Source organism: Saccopteryx bilineata, chromosome 11 (genome assembly GCF_036850765.1).
Source record: "Saccopteryx bilineata isolate mSacBil1 chromosome 11, mSacBil1_pri_phased_curated, whole genome shotgun sequence".
NCBI classification, from domain to species: Eukaryota; Metazoa; Chordata; class Mammalia; order Chiroptera; family Emballonuridae; genus Saccopteryx; species Saccopteryx bilineata.
Genome location: NC_089500.1, coordinates 45,418,577 through 45,436,574, shown reverse-complemented (window position 1 = coordinate 45,436,574; position 17,998 = coordinate 45,418,577). Strand labels below are relative to the sequence as shown.

The 17,998-nt window shown below is 39.9% G+C and overlaps 1 protein-coding gene across 5 annotated transcripts in view; it reads left to right on the top strand.

Moving 5' to 3' along the window:
* RBBP8 (RB binding protein 8, endonuclease) overlaps positions 1–17,998 on the top strand; it is a 118,643-nt gene that overhangs the window by 40,116 nt on the left and 60,529 nt on the right. For all 5 annotated transcript variants that reach the window (XM_066246872.1, XM_066246874.1, XM_066246875.1 and 2 more), the window contains one exon: positions 6,159–6,254. In XM_066246872.1, the coding sequence (XP_066102969.1) occupies positions 6,159–6,254 (96 nt within the window). The remainder of the gene's footprint in view (positions 1–6,158; positions 6,255–17,998) is intronic.

The window sequence follows — 17,998 nt, the reverse complement described above, 5'->3', positions numbered from 1 at the left end:
AATTTGGAGAGATCAAGTTTTCTCTAAGTAGCTGCTGGATATTGAAGAAAACCACTATTTTTTTAAAAAAAACAATTAAGAAGGAAATGACTGTTGGATAGGCCACCAAAACTGTAACTAGAGTTAGACTAGTCCTATTCGTGTTGCTCAGAATAGCAGCCAGAGCAGCTCCTTCCTTTTGCACAGATTTTTTGTTTCTGTGGGCAATAAGGATTTCAAAACCTTTTCGACCTTTTAATGCACTTTAATTAATATTGATGTTAACTATGTATATATGTATGTTAGATTTATCTGAATAGTTACAGAAAATGATGTATAAATTCTCATTATATATACTCTGGTTTCTCTTCAGATCGCATAAATCTTTCGCTTTTTAAATTCTCATTATAAAAATTATTTCAAAAATAAATACTATAATGAAACTGCACCAGTTGCATGAGAAAAATACATTATTTTCTTGATTAATAAGTAAAATTTCCTTTTCTATTCACTTGGAATCAAAAGGGAAAATATCTTTGTTTCCCTTAAAAATAAATACAATTATCTTCAATGATAAAATATTTTTAGTGATTTGACATTAAAAATTATGAAATACACTTACTCTGGTGTTTTCTTTATATTATTATTATTATTTTTTATATTAAGTGAGAGGTGGGAAGACAGAGGCAGACTCCCACATGTGCCCTGAATGGGATCCACCTGGCAAGCCCCCTACCAGGCAATGCTCTGCCTCTCTGGGCTGCTGCTCTGTTGCTTGGCAACTGAGCTATTTTAGCGCCTGAGGTGAGGCCATGGAGCCATCCTCAGCACCCTGGGCCCATTTTGCTCGAATTATTTGAGCCATGGTTGCTAGAGGGGTAGAGAGGGGGGAGGGGTAGGGGTAACGGTGGAGAAGGAGATGGTTGCTTCTCCTGTGCGCCCTGATCGGGAATCAAACCTGGTACTTCCACACGCCAGGCTGACGCTCTACGACTGAGTCAGCCAGCCAGGGTCTATTCTGTTGTTTTCATCTTCATTTTTGTTTATAGTCCAACTAGGGATCATTGCTATAAGAGTTGTTAATCAGAAAATGAATACCAGCAATGACTTGGTATGGTAATTTAACACATACCAAACTAAATAGCTAATTACTGTTCATTGGGGTTATTTCAGGATTTTAAAATATCCTATTTTATGTGTATAAGAATTCTTGTTCTCTCTGACATTTTTCTTTTTTTATTCTTTGATTTGTAGATTTTTATTTTTTATTTAAGTATAATTGGTATATAATCATATATTGGTTATATTAGTGGTTTCAAGTGTACAGTACATATAGTGATTTGACATTTTTATGCCTTACAATGTGATTACCTCACTAATTCTAGTAGTCATCTGTTATCATGTAAATTTATCACAATATTCTTCTTCCTCTTGTAACCCACCTCTTATCCCCCTCCTTTCTGGTAAATATCCCTTGGTCTCTGTTTTTTCTGACCTTTCTTGATACCCAAAGTGTAATGTTTCAAAGTTGATTAGTAGTTAAGCCCAATCCACAGGGACCTGAAACATTGAAGACACGAACAAGGTCCGTCGATTACACACCAAAGCTTTATTGTCTAGCTTGATCAAGTGGCAGCAACTCCGACAGAAATCTGAGGGAGAGCGTGCTGGCCCTTTGTTCTACCTAGTTTTTATAGTTTTGTAAGTGGGAAGTACAGAAGCAAAAATTGCAATTAGGAGCCCCTTACCACTATTGGTTATAGTCATATGTCCTTTAACATGATAGGACCATGTTCAATTTGCAAGCCATACATCATTTTGGAGAAAACAAAATTTACAAATCAACACAATGATAGAAAGATGTCTCTTTACATATTAAAAGGCATTCCTATATTTTCTAGTGTTCATCCGCTATCTCTCTGTCCAGAGTCACACGTATTAACCACATGCCTTTACATAGGAGAGGTAGTTTCCGTGGAGACAAATGCCCGTGAATGGCTCATTGCTATAAGAAAAAGTTTATTTGGCTTTTCTCTTCCTGCACCTGGCTAGCCATTCACCCCTTTCCCACAGGTGTGGTGGAATGTCAGGGAATCCATGTTTTCCTCCCCTTTGCATTTATAATACAATGCCAAGGGCCATTCTGGTCATGACTGTGACACAGTACAGAGACTATTCTCACAATTTCTCTACACACCTTAACCCAAATTAATAAAATGTTCTTCAAGCCTCTTAAAATATTAATATTAATTCTGTAGTTTTTGGTACCTTACAACACCTGCGGGTGAAGTGGCGCAGTGGCTCCTCAGGGCTCCTCAGTAGAATGAACTCTTCATATTGTACCTTGGTTCATTGTTGAAGTTAATGATCTTGTAAATGCTGGATTAACAACCATTAATTAGATTAATTAGAATGACATCTTTTATAGTAAAAATGTTGGTCACTTTTTTTTAAATTTTATTTAGAAAATTGAATTTAACAGGGTCACATTGATCAATAAGAATACATAGTTGGTCCTTTTAAGAAGCAATATTAAACCCAGAAATAGCTGTGTTTGCTGTTTGATTATATATTTTAAGCTATGTTTACTAAATTTTTGAAGGAATTTAGTTTTATTAAAATGAATTCTTTATATAGGCCTATTAACTTTATTTTCTAAAATATTCTTTTTTTTTAATTCATTTTAGAGAGGAGAGGGAGAGACAGAGAGAGAGGAAGAGAGAGAGAGAGAGAGAGAGAGAGAGAAGGGGGGAGGAGCTGGAAGCATCAACTCCCATATGTGCCTTGACCAGGCAAGCCCAGGGTTTTGAACCGGCGACCTCAGCATTTCCAGGTCGACACTTTATCGACTGCGCCACCACAGGTCAGGCTAAAATATTATTCTTTTTAATGATAGATTTATACCTATAAAGTAGTATTTTTCTCTTAGCTAGAAGCAGAATCATTTCCCTATAGATTGAATGATTAGACATAATTAGATTTGCTTATGACAAATGCACTTTTTATAACAGAATTTTAACACAAAATACTATTTCTCCACACCTCTAACCAAATAACCACATAAAAAACCTTAGTCTGACCAGGCTGTGGCACAGTAGATAGAGAGTCAACTTGGGACACTGAGGACCCAGGTTCAAAACCCCAGCTTGGGTGCAGGCTCATCCAGCTTGAGCACAAGATCACTGGCTAGAGTGTGGGATCATAGACGACCCCATGGTCGCTGGCTTGAAGCTCAAGGTCGCTGGCTTGATCAAGGGGTCACTGGCATGGCTGAAGCCCCCCCCCCTCCAGTCAAGGTACATATGAGAAAGCAATCAATGAAAAATTAAGGTGCTGCAACAAAGAATTAATGATTCTCATCTCTCTCCCTTCCTATCTGTCCCTGTCCTCTCTGTTTCTCTGTCTTGCTAAAAACCAAAAAGAAAAAATCCCTTAAATTTGTAAACTATTGAGTATTACTTTCTAAAAAAATCACCTATAACATGTCTGAATTTTAAAGAAGGAAAACATGGCTGCTTATTCAGTAGTTCATAACAGTACCTTCCTTCACTGTGTAGTTTACAGTCATCTGATCCTCTTAGCAACCTTTTAATATATATTGTAATTAATCTATAACCCTTAGGTAGCTTGGGGTTGTACATTTAGGAAGCACAGGTAACTAAATTCCCCAAGTAATCAGAGAATTAAAGGGATGCTTTATGTTATAGTAAGTTAGGTCTCTGCATTGTGGGACCAGGAACTTGGGTTTGCCTATATCACCATAATTCCCTTTTTCTGGTATATTTTATAATAGACAGCCAGGGGTAAGTAACAGCCAAAATGTCTTATCTCCATGTTGTTACAATAGCTGTATTTGCATGATATCACTGTCCTTAGTGATTCCCACCTAGAAGAAGCAGTTATAAAAGTACAGGGCATCCTCAGGTTACCACACAGTTCTGTTCCTATGACAGTGATGTAACCGAAATTTTGGTGGAAGTCGAAACACACCGTAGCCTAAGTCACTTACCTATCCTGACACAGTTGTAAAATCATAATCTAGAACTTAAAAACAACTAAGCCACAGAAAAAGGAAAAGGACGTAGATACACTGTACTGTGTATTTTTTCATTGTGTGCAACCAAACTAGTTCGCCCATGTAGCCCATAAGTACTATGCTAACAGTGTAGGCCGAAACATTCAACATCTAAGTTTTTTTAAATTTTTATGGGAGTGAGCATTGTAAACTCAAAACGTCATATGTCGAGACTGTAGTAACCAGAGGACCCTCTGTATTCAGTAACTATATTACATTTGTTCATTACTAAGTTGTATCAGACCTGTGTTTTGATGATAGTTGTCTGTACACATGGCTAAAGCTTCTCTTTGACACAAATTAATTTACAAAATGAAACATGTAGAAATATTGAATATTTATAGTATTTGTTGAATACTCCCAAAATGGGACCAGTGAAAAACTGATGCTATTTCTAAAGTAAATATATTTCTTAGAACTATTATAAATATTTTATTATTACTAAATGAGAAACAACCAAATTAACAAGTTTCAGCCATCAGTTACTGTTATTTCCAATTTTAGATATATACATATGCTACCAGAACTAACTTTGTTACATCATAGGAGGATTTCACTGTTAGATGTATTGGTTTTTCATTTAATATCAACTATTAACCAGTATTTTTTTTGTATAATTTTATTTGAACCAACTGACAACAATGCTGGGGAACAAGATCTCAAATACTCTTATTCAACCAATATTCAAGAAGTATACCTGAATATTGATGCTATGACTTGAAGCAGTTTTACTTCTACATTTTGCCCATTTTGACACAATCATTTGGACAGCTTCGTTTGGGGCAGACTAGTTTGTCATTTTTATTTGATATTTTGACACTTGAGGGAGTTGGGGGAAGATATTTAAGCCAAAATAATCATCCTATATTTTCAACTTTGAGACCACACAGAAAATTCCAATTAAGTGTCTAATGGGTTATCTTAGAATTAGAATATAAGCATACTTTATGTAATGTCATTTTTACTATTTTTATGTTTTTGACTTTATTGGTCTGACATTGGTTCACCAAACCATACAGATTTCAAGGGCACAGCTCAACAAACCTGTTTGCCCACCAGGTTATGTGCCCCTTGCCCCTAGCAATGTCTCTGTCTGTCCCCATTTTCCCTTCCTCTTCCCCCCTCCACCTAGCCCCACCCCCTTTCCCTCTAGCCATCACTACACCGTTGACAGTGTCTATGCATTTTACATATAAATAAAAACATATATATATGTTTTTTGGCTAATCCCTTTACCTTCTTTCATCCAGTCCCTACACCCTCTCCCCTCTGATTTTTAAAAATATAATGACAGAGGGATAAAATATTACCTGGAAAGAAGCCAGGTAATCTACTAAAATAAAATTTTAGATGTCTTTGTGTGTTTTTTCCTGACTGTAAAATCATAATGATAAACACCTTAATTCATCTTACTATGTACTAGCTCTATTCTGCATGCTATATATGCATTAGTACTTAGTCTTTGCAAGTAGATACTAAAGTATTCACATTTTTTAAAGAACAGAGATTATAGGTTACAAGAGAGTGTTGGTGCTGCAGCTAGACAATGCAGAGCTGAGATTCAGTTGTAGGCATCAGGATTTAGGGTTCGTGTACTTCCACACCACTGTAAGCCCTGGCTTAAAATTAATACCAGGTAGAAGTTTAAGTAACACACAAATTAATAAAATAGAAAGTATAAATACCCCATAATGGGAATGAATAGAGATGAAATGAGTAGAGATGTCTGTTAGTTACATTAACAAATGCAGACAAAATAAAAAACAAAACAAAACAGTGTGCATTTTATTGGCAGCTTTGATAATGTTGAGTCAGGGTGGCATCATAATCTACTTACTTCACCTGTGCTGCAGCATTGCATAATGAATGCCTGGTACTTAGACATCATACCTCTGTAGTACAAAAATACCGCAGAACAAATTCTATTTGAACTCTTATTAACAAGATATTCAGACCTCACCTGTTAAGTTGTGTGTTTTGTTATAGCAAATTTATGATATATATAAGTGGTAAGACCATACCTTGGAGTTCTTATATCAGAATTATCCTGTTGAAATATTTTTCCTTAAAAGAACCCAAAAAACTTATTATTATTTTTTTTTAGAGATGCACAAAGACTTGAAGAATTCTTCACCAAAAATCAACAGCTGAGAGAGCAACAGAAAGTTCTTCACGAAACCATTAAAGTGTTAGAAGATCGGTGAGTCAGGTTCTTGAGTCTTCTTGAGTAAGAGATGATTTTCCCCCTTAATAGAAAGTACATTGGTCTTAATTCGTAACCAGCTCTGGGACCAAATTGATTTTTTTTTTTCTTCTGATCTTATGTCAACTTTGGATACTTTGTGAAATTAAGGATATTTGCATACTTTTTTTTTCATGAATTACAGTAATCACATCAAGTTTACCCTTTAAATAATGTTTCTTTCTTTTTTGTGTGTATGTGTGACAGAGACAGAGAGAGGGACAGATAGGAACAGACAGATAGGAAGGGAGAGAGATGAGAAGCATCAATTCTTCATTGCGGCACCTGAATTGTTTATTGATTGCTTTCTCATATGTGCCTTGATGGGGGGGGGGAGGTGGCTACAGCAGACCGAGTGATCCCTTGCTCAAGCCAGTGACCTTGGGTTCAAGCTGGTGAGCTGTGCTCAAACCAGATGAGCCTGCACTCAAGCTGGTGACCTCGGGGCCTCGAACCCGGGTCCTCTTTGTCCCAGTCTGACACTATTCACTGCGCCACCACCTGGTCAGGCTACATGATGTTTCTTTATCTGGTGTTCGATATGTTCTAATTAAGGAATATTTGATGATTTAATTTTGTTAATTTTAGAAAGAAATTTTATTGATTTTAGAGAGAAAGGAAATGAGATACACAGAATAACTTGGATTTGGTGTTCCGTTTATTCATTCGTTTGTTGATTCTTGTATATGCCCTGACCAGGTATTGAACCTGCAACCTTGGTGTGTCAGGACAACTCTCTAACCAGCTGAGCTACCTGACTAGGGCCTGTTCTGTCTTCTTTATCCTGCCATTCTCTTTTCTTTTCTGCATATTCTTCATTTCCAGGCTGACTAGTGACTCTCCTTTCTGAATATTCCCAAAATAATGCCTGTCACTTTGTTCACCTTCACAAACTTGTTTCTTTTTTACTCCTATGAGGTTAACACCCAATATTAGAAAAGGCTTCCAGATTTTGCTACATTCTTTTTTCTGAACTGTAAGTGCTATTTAGGATTTTTAACTATCTATAATATAATAAACAATGTTTCTTTATACTTAATATTTTTCCTTTATTACTACATATTTTTGTTTATATTACAGAAGGTCTAGTGATTTGAATTTGTTACTCTGCCTTTAGTGGTAAATAATCTAATATTCTGCATGTATGCAAACTGAAGATGAGTACTCTTCTTCTATAACTACTATCTCAGTGGATGCACATTTACTGGAATAGTCTATAGTAGAATAAAGCTCCATGTGCTTTGGAATCATATACATATGTGAATTTGAATTTTAGCTTCACATTGTATCCTTAATTACTGTTATTTACTCAGTAGAGATAATACTATGCCTAGTATGTCATGGATCTGATATTTAATTTTCATGGATTGGAATTGAGCCACACAAAGATTTCAGATTTTAAGTGCTATGAAGTAAAGTTGAATTATGAAATTGAGTGACCACAGGCATCAGGAAATGAAGGGATACTGATAGATGTCAGCCCTTTCTGAGGAGGAACCATTTGAACTGAGACTAGAATTATATAAAAAAGAGCCAGTCGTTTGAAGAATGGGAGATTCAAAGAGAATAGACAAATGCAAAAGCCTAAGGTACAAATAAGTTTTGAAATATTTGAGGTATAGAAAGTCCACTGTGATTCTAACTTAATGCATAAGAGGATGCATGATAGGAGAAAAGATGGTGAAGGTGGGAAATAACTAGATTATTTGCAGACATAGTAAACTTGGATTGTAATTGTGATGGGAAGCCATTAGAAGCTTTAAGCAGGGGAATTCCAAGGGGATGTTAGTACTTATCACATCTCCTGTATCCAAATTTAGACATTACATAGATAGTTGTATATATATATATGAGTCTGAACCAACTGGAGGGATTAAAGCTAGAGAAACAAATTTTGAAATCATTAACAACTACATATAAATAGTATTTAAAACCTTGAAACTAGATAAGATCTCCTAAGGACATTTCTTTTTTTAATTGAATTGGGTGACACTGGTTAACATAAAAGTTTCAGGTGCCCAACTCTGCAACACATCTCTACACCATGTTGTGTGTTCACCAACCATCCCCGGTCAAGTCCTCGTCTATCACCATTTATCCCCCATACCCTCCTCCACCTCCCCCCCTTTCTATTTGTTATGTTTTTTTTTTTTAATTATTGTTTATATATTTTTCTTCTTTTTATTTTATTTTTTCTTTAAAACTTTTTTTCTCCCTCCACTCTGTCCCCCCCCCACCACCACCACCACCACCAAGGATATCTTAAAGACTAAGAAGGGAATAGAGAGGTCTTAAGGCTGAATCATTGGGCATACTAATTAAGGCCTAGTAAAGAAGAAGGAACCCAGTCAGCAAAAAATATCGAGAAAGACAAATTATCAGAGTATGAAAAAAACCAGGAACACATGACATGACACTAATAATACCTTCTTCACAGGGGTTGTTTTGAAGATTAAATAAGATAATGCAATTAAAAGTATATAATAGAAATTTTAAAGCCTCATAATAGCCCTCATGTGGGGAATATGATTCCAGCCTTTAGCACTGTGGTCTTATACTTACCACAGCCAGATCAGGGTTCTCTCCAGCTGAGGTATCAGGAAGCTAGAAGGCCAATTATCCTTCTTACCTGTCCCCCACCTCAGTCCAGGATTATAAAGGAAATCATCAGTTATTCTTCCGTTAGTGTGGTGAGGCATTTCTTCTATTTTCTCTATGTATGTAGTAGAGGATTTAGGAGGAAGGGCAGAAAGCATATATATCTCAGCCTTTAATTCTCTAGTGATTGAAGCACCTCCTCTTATTTCACCACTTTTTTCTTTCATCTCTACCACTCTACCACTTTCCACAAGCAATGGGCTTTTTCCTTCACTGTACTGATGGTAGTAATGGCAAGAGATTAGGAACTCTCTGTTCTGTGATTCCTACATAAAGAAAATTTTAAGTTTGGCTCTAACTAATCTGAGAAGCAAACATTCAAGAGATCCTGGAAGATGCAACTGTAGGGCAAATAAAGAGGGACCTGGAAGAGCCATGACATTTCCATGCATCTAATCCTTTTGAAGAATTGAGAGAAAAGGAGGGTCTTAGACTGAGTTGCAGTTTTAAGAAAGCTTCAGCAAGGAGTCCTGCAGCCGTAATATACCTGCGCCACTCATTCATTGGCTGGCGCCTGTCCCTGGAATGTCTGGTGTGTTCACCTGTATAAACAGGTGAAGAATGTCAGAGCACACCAGCTGGAGCCAGGGATTGTACTTCCCACAGGAGATGCATTTTTGTGGCTGCCACTTCCAGCAAGTGATGGTATTTATTTCCAGCACCCTTCCTGCTGCTTTCATTTTTTTTAAAATTTCTTTTCCTAGCACACTTCCTATTTAGTTGGTCATTAGTAAATGGTTAATACACTGAAAAAACATCACAGGATAAAGTTTTCATTATGTTTTGTTTGAATAGGCTTAATAAGAATTAACTCTCAATTTCATCCTGAAGATGCAGTGTTCTTCATCTTAGCCCTTGCAGACACTGCTTTCCAGTGTCTTCTGTTTATTTCTTCACTTTATGATTTCTAGTTTGGGATTCCAGTTTTGTTAATTTTGTATTTTGAGTTTCCTCTCTTAAGAGAAATTTTCTCTTCCAGACCCATTCTGAGAAAAAAATGTTAGTGGATAAATGCCCTGACTCTTCCCATTAAAGTATCCTCTAAATTACTGTCTTTTATCCAGTTAATATATTGTGAAAATTATCTTTTTGTTGAGTTTCTGGATTGGTGAACATGTCAAGATGTAGGGAGTATGGTGTGCCTGGGGAGGGGAAAAAATATATATACACACACATATGTATGTATATATATATGTGTGTGTGTGTGTATATGTGTGTATGTATATATATAAAAGATATATATGTATATCTTTTCTGCAATTTCTTGAAACTAGATTCTTTCCTATTTTTGATATGCGGTCATTGATTTCATGTGGCTGTGATGCTTCTCTGCTGTTTCTTACCTTAAATGTTCTCTAGCCTTTTATTCCTTTCACCTCTAGGTCCTTCATAGGTGGTATTAATTTGTTTTTGTGTGTGTGTGGTTTTTTTTAAAGCTGGAAACGGGGAGAGACAGACAGACTCCCACATGCGCCCGACCGGGATCCACCCAGCACGCCCACCAGGGGCGCCGCTCTGCCCACCAGGAGGCGATCCTCTGCCCCTCCGGGGCATCGCTCTGCTGCGACCAGAGCCACTCTAGCGCCTGGGGCATCTTTGCTCCAATGGAGCCCTGGCTACGGGAGGGGAAGGGAGAGACAGAGAGGAAGGAGGGGGGGGGGTGGAGAAGCAAATGGGCACTTCTCCTATGTGCCCTGGCCAGGAATTGAACCCGGGTCCCCCGCATGCCAGGCCGACGCTCTACTGCTGAGCCAACCGGCCAGGGCCGGTGGTATTAATTTGGTGGTGGGAGTAGGAGTGGGGCAAGGAGTGTAGCTTATTTCATGTTTTTTTATATTAATTGATTTCAGAGAGAGAGAAACATTGATTTTTTGCTCCACTTATTTATGCATTCAGTAGTTGATTCTTGTATGTGCCCTGACCGGGATCAACAGTGGCATATTGGGAGGACACTCGAACCAACTGAGCTACCCAGCCAGGGCCTCATCTCCTTATACATATACTTTTTCTCTCCTTATTTCAAATGTAACTCAGAAATTTTCTACTGGGCATACTCGAAGATTTATCCCTCAATTCAGTAAGCCTCATGTAATTAAACCAAGGATGATCTATATCTGACTTTTATTTGTTTGTTTATATGATTTTAGGGAAAGTGAGGGAAAGAAAGAAAACACCAATTTGTTGTTCCACATACTTATGCATTCATTGGTTGATTCTTGTGTGTGTCCTGACAGGGGATCGAACCCACAACCTTGGCATATCAGGACTGCATTCTAACCAACTGAGCTACCCAGCCAGGGCTGACTTTTTTTTGTGTGTGTGTGTGTGTGACAGAGACCAAGTCAGAGAGAGGGACACATAGGGACAGACAGACAGGAAGGGAGAAAGATGAGAAGCATCAATCATCAGTTTTTCCTTGTGACATTTTAGTTGTTCATTGATTACTTTCTCATATGTGCCTTGACCGGGGGGCTACAGCAGACCGAGTGACCCCTTGCTCGAGCCAGTGACCTTGGGCTCAAGCTGTGAGCCTTGCTCAAACCAGATGAGCCTGTGCTCAAGCTGGTGACCTTGGGATTTCGAACCTGGGTCCTCCACATCCCAGTCCAACATTGTCCACTGCGCCACCGCCTGGTCAGGCTGACCATTTTTTAATGGAAGAATTGATAGGTGTTGAGGGCTCACTTTTGGACCCAGCTATCCAGCACTTTAATCTTCACATTAATGCTATAAGATGGGTGGTAAATCCATTTTACCTGTGAGGAAACTGAGCTGGGAAAGAGTTAAGAAACCCCAAGATCACACAGTTAGTGTATAATTAAGTTAAATCTGACCCTCCACACACCCCCAGTTTCTATTTTTTATGATGCTTTGTTGGTTTGTTGTCTTAATTTTATAAGTTTCTTAAATTTATAAAGACTTTGATCATCTCAAAGTATTTGTGCTGGACCTAAAGTCACCAAGTTGCTACTCTGAATAGTCTTCACTGTTGCCTGTTAGTCTGTTTTCTACGGAGGTTTTTTTTGTTGTTGTTATTTTTTAATTGCTATTAACTGAATACTACTTTTAAATGTCTACATAGGTAACATTTGGTAAAAACTCTGCCTTATATAAAATTTCATTTTAACTTTATGTCATATATAAGAATGGTGCCTAGAGAAAGCTTTATAAATGTATAAAAATTAATGTTTTGCTGAGACTTTTAAAAAAACATATTTTGTTAAAATTTCTAAATAGTAATTTTGAAACTTGCCATCTACTCTTCATAAGATGAAGTGATATTTATGATGCTAATGTTGTAACAACATTGTGCGATATTTAGATGAAAGGAATTAACCAAGAAAGCTAAATTAGATTATAAAAAGTTCTAATTTTATATGGCTCATTTTTATTTTACTACTACTATTACATTTATACAAACTTTCTTTTTTCTCCCTTTTTTTTTTTTAACAGAGACAGAGAGAGAGTCAGAGAGAGGGATAGATAAGGACAGACAGGAACAGAGAGAGATGAAAAGCATCAATCATCAGTTTTTCGTGGCGACACCTTAGTTAAGTTCATTGATTGCTTTCTCATATGAGCCTTGACTGTGGGCCTTCAGAGACCGAGCAACCCCTTGCTTGAGCCAGTCACCGTGGGTCCAAGCTGGTGAGCTTTTGCTCAAACCAGATGAGCCCAAGCTCAAGCTGGAGACCTCAGGGTCTCGAACCTGGGTCCTTCCGCATCACAGTCTGACACTCTATCCACTGAGCCACCGCCTGGTCAGGCTACAAACTTTTCTTTTTTAAATATCTTTTTTTTTTTTTTTAATTTTATTTTTATTTTATTTATTCATTTTTAGAGAGGAGAGAGAGAGAGACAGACAGAGAGGAAGAGAGAGGAGAGAGAGAAGGGCGGAGGAGCTGGAAGCATCAACTCCCATATGTGCCTTGACCAGGCAAGCCCAGGGTTTCGAACCGGCGACCTCAGCATTTCCAGGTCAACGCTTTATCCACTGCGCCACCACAGGTCAGGCACAAACTTTTCTTTAAGGAAAAATTAGGGGATATTTCAAATGAATATGAAGCGGTAATAAAAAGAAGCATTTGATTTTTTTTTCCATTAAACAAGAACATCAGAAAAGCAAATGTTAAGTCAAAGAAAGTTGTTTGATTATGCAAATGAATGCAAACTCAGTTATCATGGTTGAGTAGCAAGTGACATATTGGTGGGGGTGAACAGAAGCATGTCAAACTGGACAAGAGTGTCACACATTGACTGTTCAGTAGGGTGTATGGTCATCCAGGACTGCAAAACCACACTGACAGCGATGGGGCTTGGACAGGATCAGACTGTCCAACAGTTCTTATGGGATTCTCTGCCACTCTTGCTCCAGGACAACTTCCAGCTCAAGAAGTGTTGTGGGGGGCACTGGACAGTTTGCCAGACGTCTTCCCAGTGCATCCTGAGCATGTTCGATGGGATTCAGGTCTGGAGAGTGTGAAGACCAGTCCATGCGTTCAGTTCCTGCCTCTTGAAGCGTGTTGTTGACAAGATGTGCACAGTGGGGCCTTGCATTATTGTCCATGAAAAGAAAATTATTTCTAACTGATCCTGCCTAGGGTACCACTATAGGATGCAGGACCTCATCTTGATATCTGACAGCAGTCAGCGATCTGTTTCTGATGACATGGAGGTCGGTATGACCACAAATGCTGATGCCAGCCCACATCATGATTCCACCACCACCGAAGGAGTCCCTTCTTGCATGAAACTTGGAATTTTCCGTGTTCCTCGTTCACGCCAGATCAGGACAAGATGATTGTAAGGCTGCAGACTGAACCATGACTCATCAGAGAAGAGTACCATTGGAACCCTCATCACAGGTCCAGTGACGGTGCTCATCAGCCCACCTTCTATGGGTTCTGTGGTATTCAGCAGATAACAGAATGTGTACCGTTGGTCACCGAGCATGCTGTCCAGCATGATGGAGCCGATTTCGTATGGTCTGGGTGCATCCGTTGTCTAGCAGCAGCAGGAAACTGTCCCCGCAGCTCTGTTGCACTACCTGTTCCTTCTTGCCAATAAGGTCAAGTAGCAGTCATCTCTTGCGGTTGGGCCAGATGGGCGACCCTGCCCTTATCTTCTTCGTACTGAGCCAGTCTCTTGAAAGCGATTCCACAGTCTGCTAATCACGCTTTGGGATGTTCCAAGTGCTGTTGCCACTGTTTTCTGAGTTGATTAGCTTCAAGACATCCTATGGCTCTCTAGCCTTCACATTTGGGGCATTTCAAGGGCTGAGAAATTGCAGGATGTGCACTTTCAAGATCAGGGAACATGCAGATACTCCAGTACTTTCAGCCTTTTGTATAATGCATTTTCACCAATGAAATAGAAGTTGGTTTTATTTTGTGCATCTCATTTGCATAATTGGACAACTATCTTTGCCTTATTGTTTGCTTTTCTGATGTTCTTGTTGATAAAAAAAAATCAAATACTTCTTTTTTATCGCTTCATATTCATTTTGAAATATCCCCTAATTTTTGTGAGCTGTGTATTTCACTATATCTAAGAAACAATCACTGTGCTGGATAAGTAGATTTAATGTGTTTTTTAGAAATCTGAACAAAGCAGCCTGACCTGTGGTGGTGCAGTGGGTAACGCGTCCACCTGGAATGCTGAGTTCCCCTATTCAAGACCGTGGGCTTGCCCAGTCAAGACACATACAGAAGCAACTACTATGAATTGATGCTTCCTGTCTGCCAGCTCTCCTTTTCTCTCTCCTCTCTCTAAAAAAATAAATAAAAATCAATAAAATCTAAACAAAGCAGTTAAACCAGAGTTGTCCAGTAGATTTTAATATTTTTAAAAGCATTTTTGGCAGTCATAGGAAACTCGTATTTCAGCTGTCATTAAAAGGGAAAATTGGTACTCATAATCAGACGATTTGTGTTTCTGCAGTTATTTTTCAGATACTGGACCAGATGTTCTCTTTTGTCTTCCTAACTTTCTTACTCATAGATTTGAATTTAAACTTAATCTCCAGGAGCCTTTAGACTTCCCAGAGTAGGTAAAGTTCTTTATACTTTATAGTATCCTGTATTTCTTCTGTCATGATACTAACTGCCATGATTTACTCATACTTTGTTGTAATTATTTTTTTTTTTTTTTTTTTTTTTTGTATTTTTCTGAAGCTGGAAACGGGGAGAGACAGTCAGACAGATTCCCGCATGCACCCGACCGGGATCCACCCGGCACGCCCACCAGGGGCGACGCTCTGCCCACCAGGGGGCGATGCTCTGCCCCTCCGGGGCGTCGCTCTGCCACGACCAGAGCCACTCTAGCGCCTGGGGCAGAGGCCAAGGAGCCATCCCCAGCGCCCGGGCCATCTTTGCTCCAATGGAGCCTTGGCTGCGGGAGGGGAAGAGAGAGACAGAGAGGAAGGAGGGGGGTGGGGGTGGAGAAGCAAATGGGCGCTTCTCCTGTGTGCCCTGGCCGGGAATCGAACCCGGGTCCCCCGCACGCCAGGCCGACGCTCTACCGCTGAGCCAACCGGCCAGGGCTGTAATTATTTTTTATTGTCTGTCTTTCTAGAGCTGTTTTTTTTTTTTTTTTTTTTTTTTTTTTTAATATATAAATAAATTTTTATTTTAATGGGGTGACATCAATAAATCAGGGTACATACATTCAAAGAAAACATTTCCAGGTTATCTTGTCATTTAGTTATGTTGCATACCCATCACCCAAAGAGAGATCGTCCTCTGCCACCCTCCATCCAGTTCTCTCTGTACCCCTCCCCCTCCCCTCCCCCTCTCCCTCCTTCTCTCCCCCCAACCCCCATAGCCACCACACTCCTGTTCATGCCTCTCAGTCTCGCTTTTATGTCCCACTAATGTATGGAATCCTGCAGTTCCTGTTTTTTTCTGATTCGCTTATTTCACTCCGCACAATGCTACCAAGACTCCACCATTCCGCTATAAGTGATCCAATGTCATCATTTCTCCTAGCTGAATAATATACCATGGTGTATATGTGCCCCATCTTCTTCATCTAGTCCTCTATTTTTTTTACAGTGATTAAAAGCCTTTAAGCAAACTCTTGGCCAATACAGCAAGAATCCATAAATGAGTAGTGCCCTTAACATGTTCCCCAAGTCCAAGTTGGCCCCCTCACCATGCCAAATCCCTGAAAAATGCAACCCAACCACAGTTCAGTCTGTTAGGAGCTGTCACAGGGAGCAGGAGTCCAGGAACGTTCCCCACAGGAAAAGTCCGTATGGCACTGGAATTGTTGTCACCATTCTATACTTTGCAGCTCATGTCCAAGTCCCAATGACCGCTGCTTCTAGCTGGTAATGATTCAGGTAGACTGGAAAAAGCCATTTGCAGCATGCGTGGATATGGAGCTTCTGTTCTCCTCTGCCTGGAGAGTTGAGACCAGGTTGCTTTTCCCTGGAGCTCTGTGACTGTGGCCTGGTAAAGAGAACCTTGGGATACACTAAGCTGGGTGGCAAAGGTAAATTCATAATACAAGTTGGCAAAAGGAGGAAAGAGAGCTCTAAATTAAGAGTAGGTCCCAGCCTGAAATATGAGTGGGGCATTGAGGTAGGAGGAATAAAGGAAACACTATATATTAAGCAAAGCAGCAGAAAATAGGACTATCAACACCCACAACAGAGATCTTTGAGGGAAGAATAAAGAACCTGACTATTCAGGCAAAACATAGTTAAGTGGCCCTTGTGCAAATGAGATCAGTTTACCTGCTTCTTGGAAGAAATACCCTAGGCTCGTCCACAGTGTCGTAGATGGGGTCGACGGCCCTGGGCACCTTCAGCCTTCAGTGGCAAACCCCAGCATTCTGGGCAAGGTTAGGTCATAGGTGGCTGGAGCAGGCCTGGAAGAGACTGAACCCTCCCTTAGAGGAGCGAGGGGGAAGCCCACCTTCCAGTGTCCCTGTTTCCTCACAGTAGAGGTGTGTAAGCCTGGCAGGCTTTAGCTCAATGACCTTCCTTTCCACTATTGAAGCAGGACCCAGATGGCATCCTATGAGACCCCTTTGTGGTGCTGGAGCCTTTAAGGGTGTATCCTAAAAGCTGATAGTTCCCCCTGATCTCTATTGGGTTTTTTCTGCCTCTAGGTATCTTAAAAGCCATTCTCAGAAGATCTCGCTGAGGGGTTTGAGGATCCCCATCCGCCTATATAAATCTTTTCCATATATCTGGAGCTATTTGGAAAAAAGACAGAACAGTGTTATTAGCTAGATCTAATAAAGAAGGTAGATTTGGTGTCTCCTGTTCATCAGCTTTCAAAAGAAATGTAAATTTTTTTTTTTTTTAAGTAAAAAGCATGATATGGTAGACCCATCGGAGTCATTGGCCTGGTGTGCAGGATTCCCGGGTTCGATTCCCAGCCAGAGCACACAGGAGAAGCGCCCATCTACCTCTCCACCCCTCCCCCTCTCCCCCCTCCCGGTCCCTCTCCTCCCGCCCACAGCCAAGGCTCCACCGGAGCAAATCCACCCTGGGCACTAAGGATGGCCCCATGGCCTCCGCCCCAGTTGCTAGAATGACTCCGGTTGTAACAGAGCAACATCCCAGATGGGCAGAGCATTCCCCCCGGTAGGCATGCCAGGTGGATCCCAGTCAGGCGCATGCAGGAGTCTGTCTGCTTGCCTCCCCATCCCCATCCTCAGAAATATACAAAAATAAATAAATAAATAAAAGAAAACATACCAAAAAAAAAAAAAAAAAAAAAAAAAGGGGGGGGGGGCATTCCCTTGTGCTAAAGCACCAGGAAGCATGGAGTGAGCTTGAGTATGTCCTATGAAACATGGAGCTCTATGTTTACATATAAGTCTTTGAAGAAGGAGGAACTGCTGAAATAGTTTGTCAGCATTTGTCCCTAAGACAGCAGTCTTTATAGTGGGAACACCATACGTAAATATTTGCTGTCTGTCTATAGATTAAGGGGGGAATATGGCCAATGCTGAAAAGCCATGATCTTTGTGCCCCTCCCCTCCCCCAACCCCCTCCCTCTCCTCCCCCCACCCTGTAACCCCAACACTGT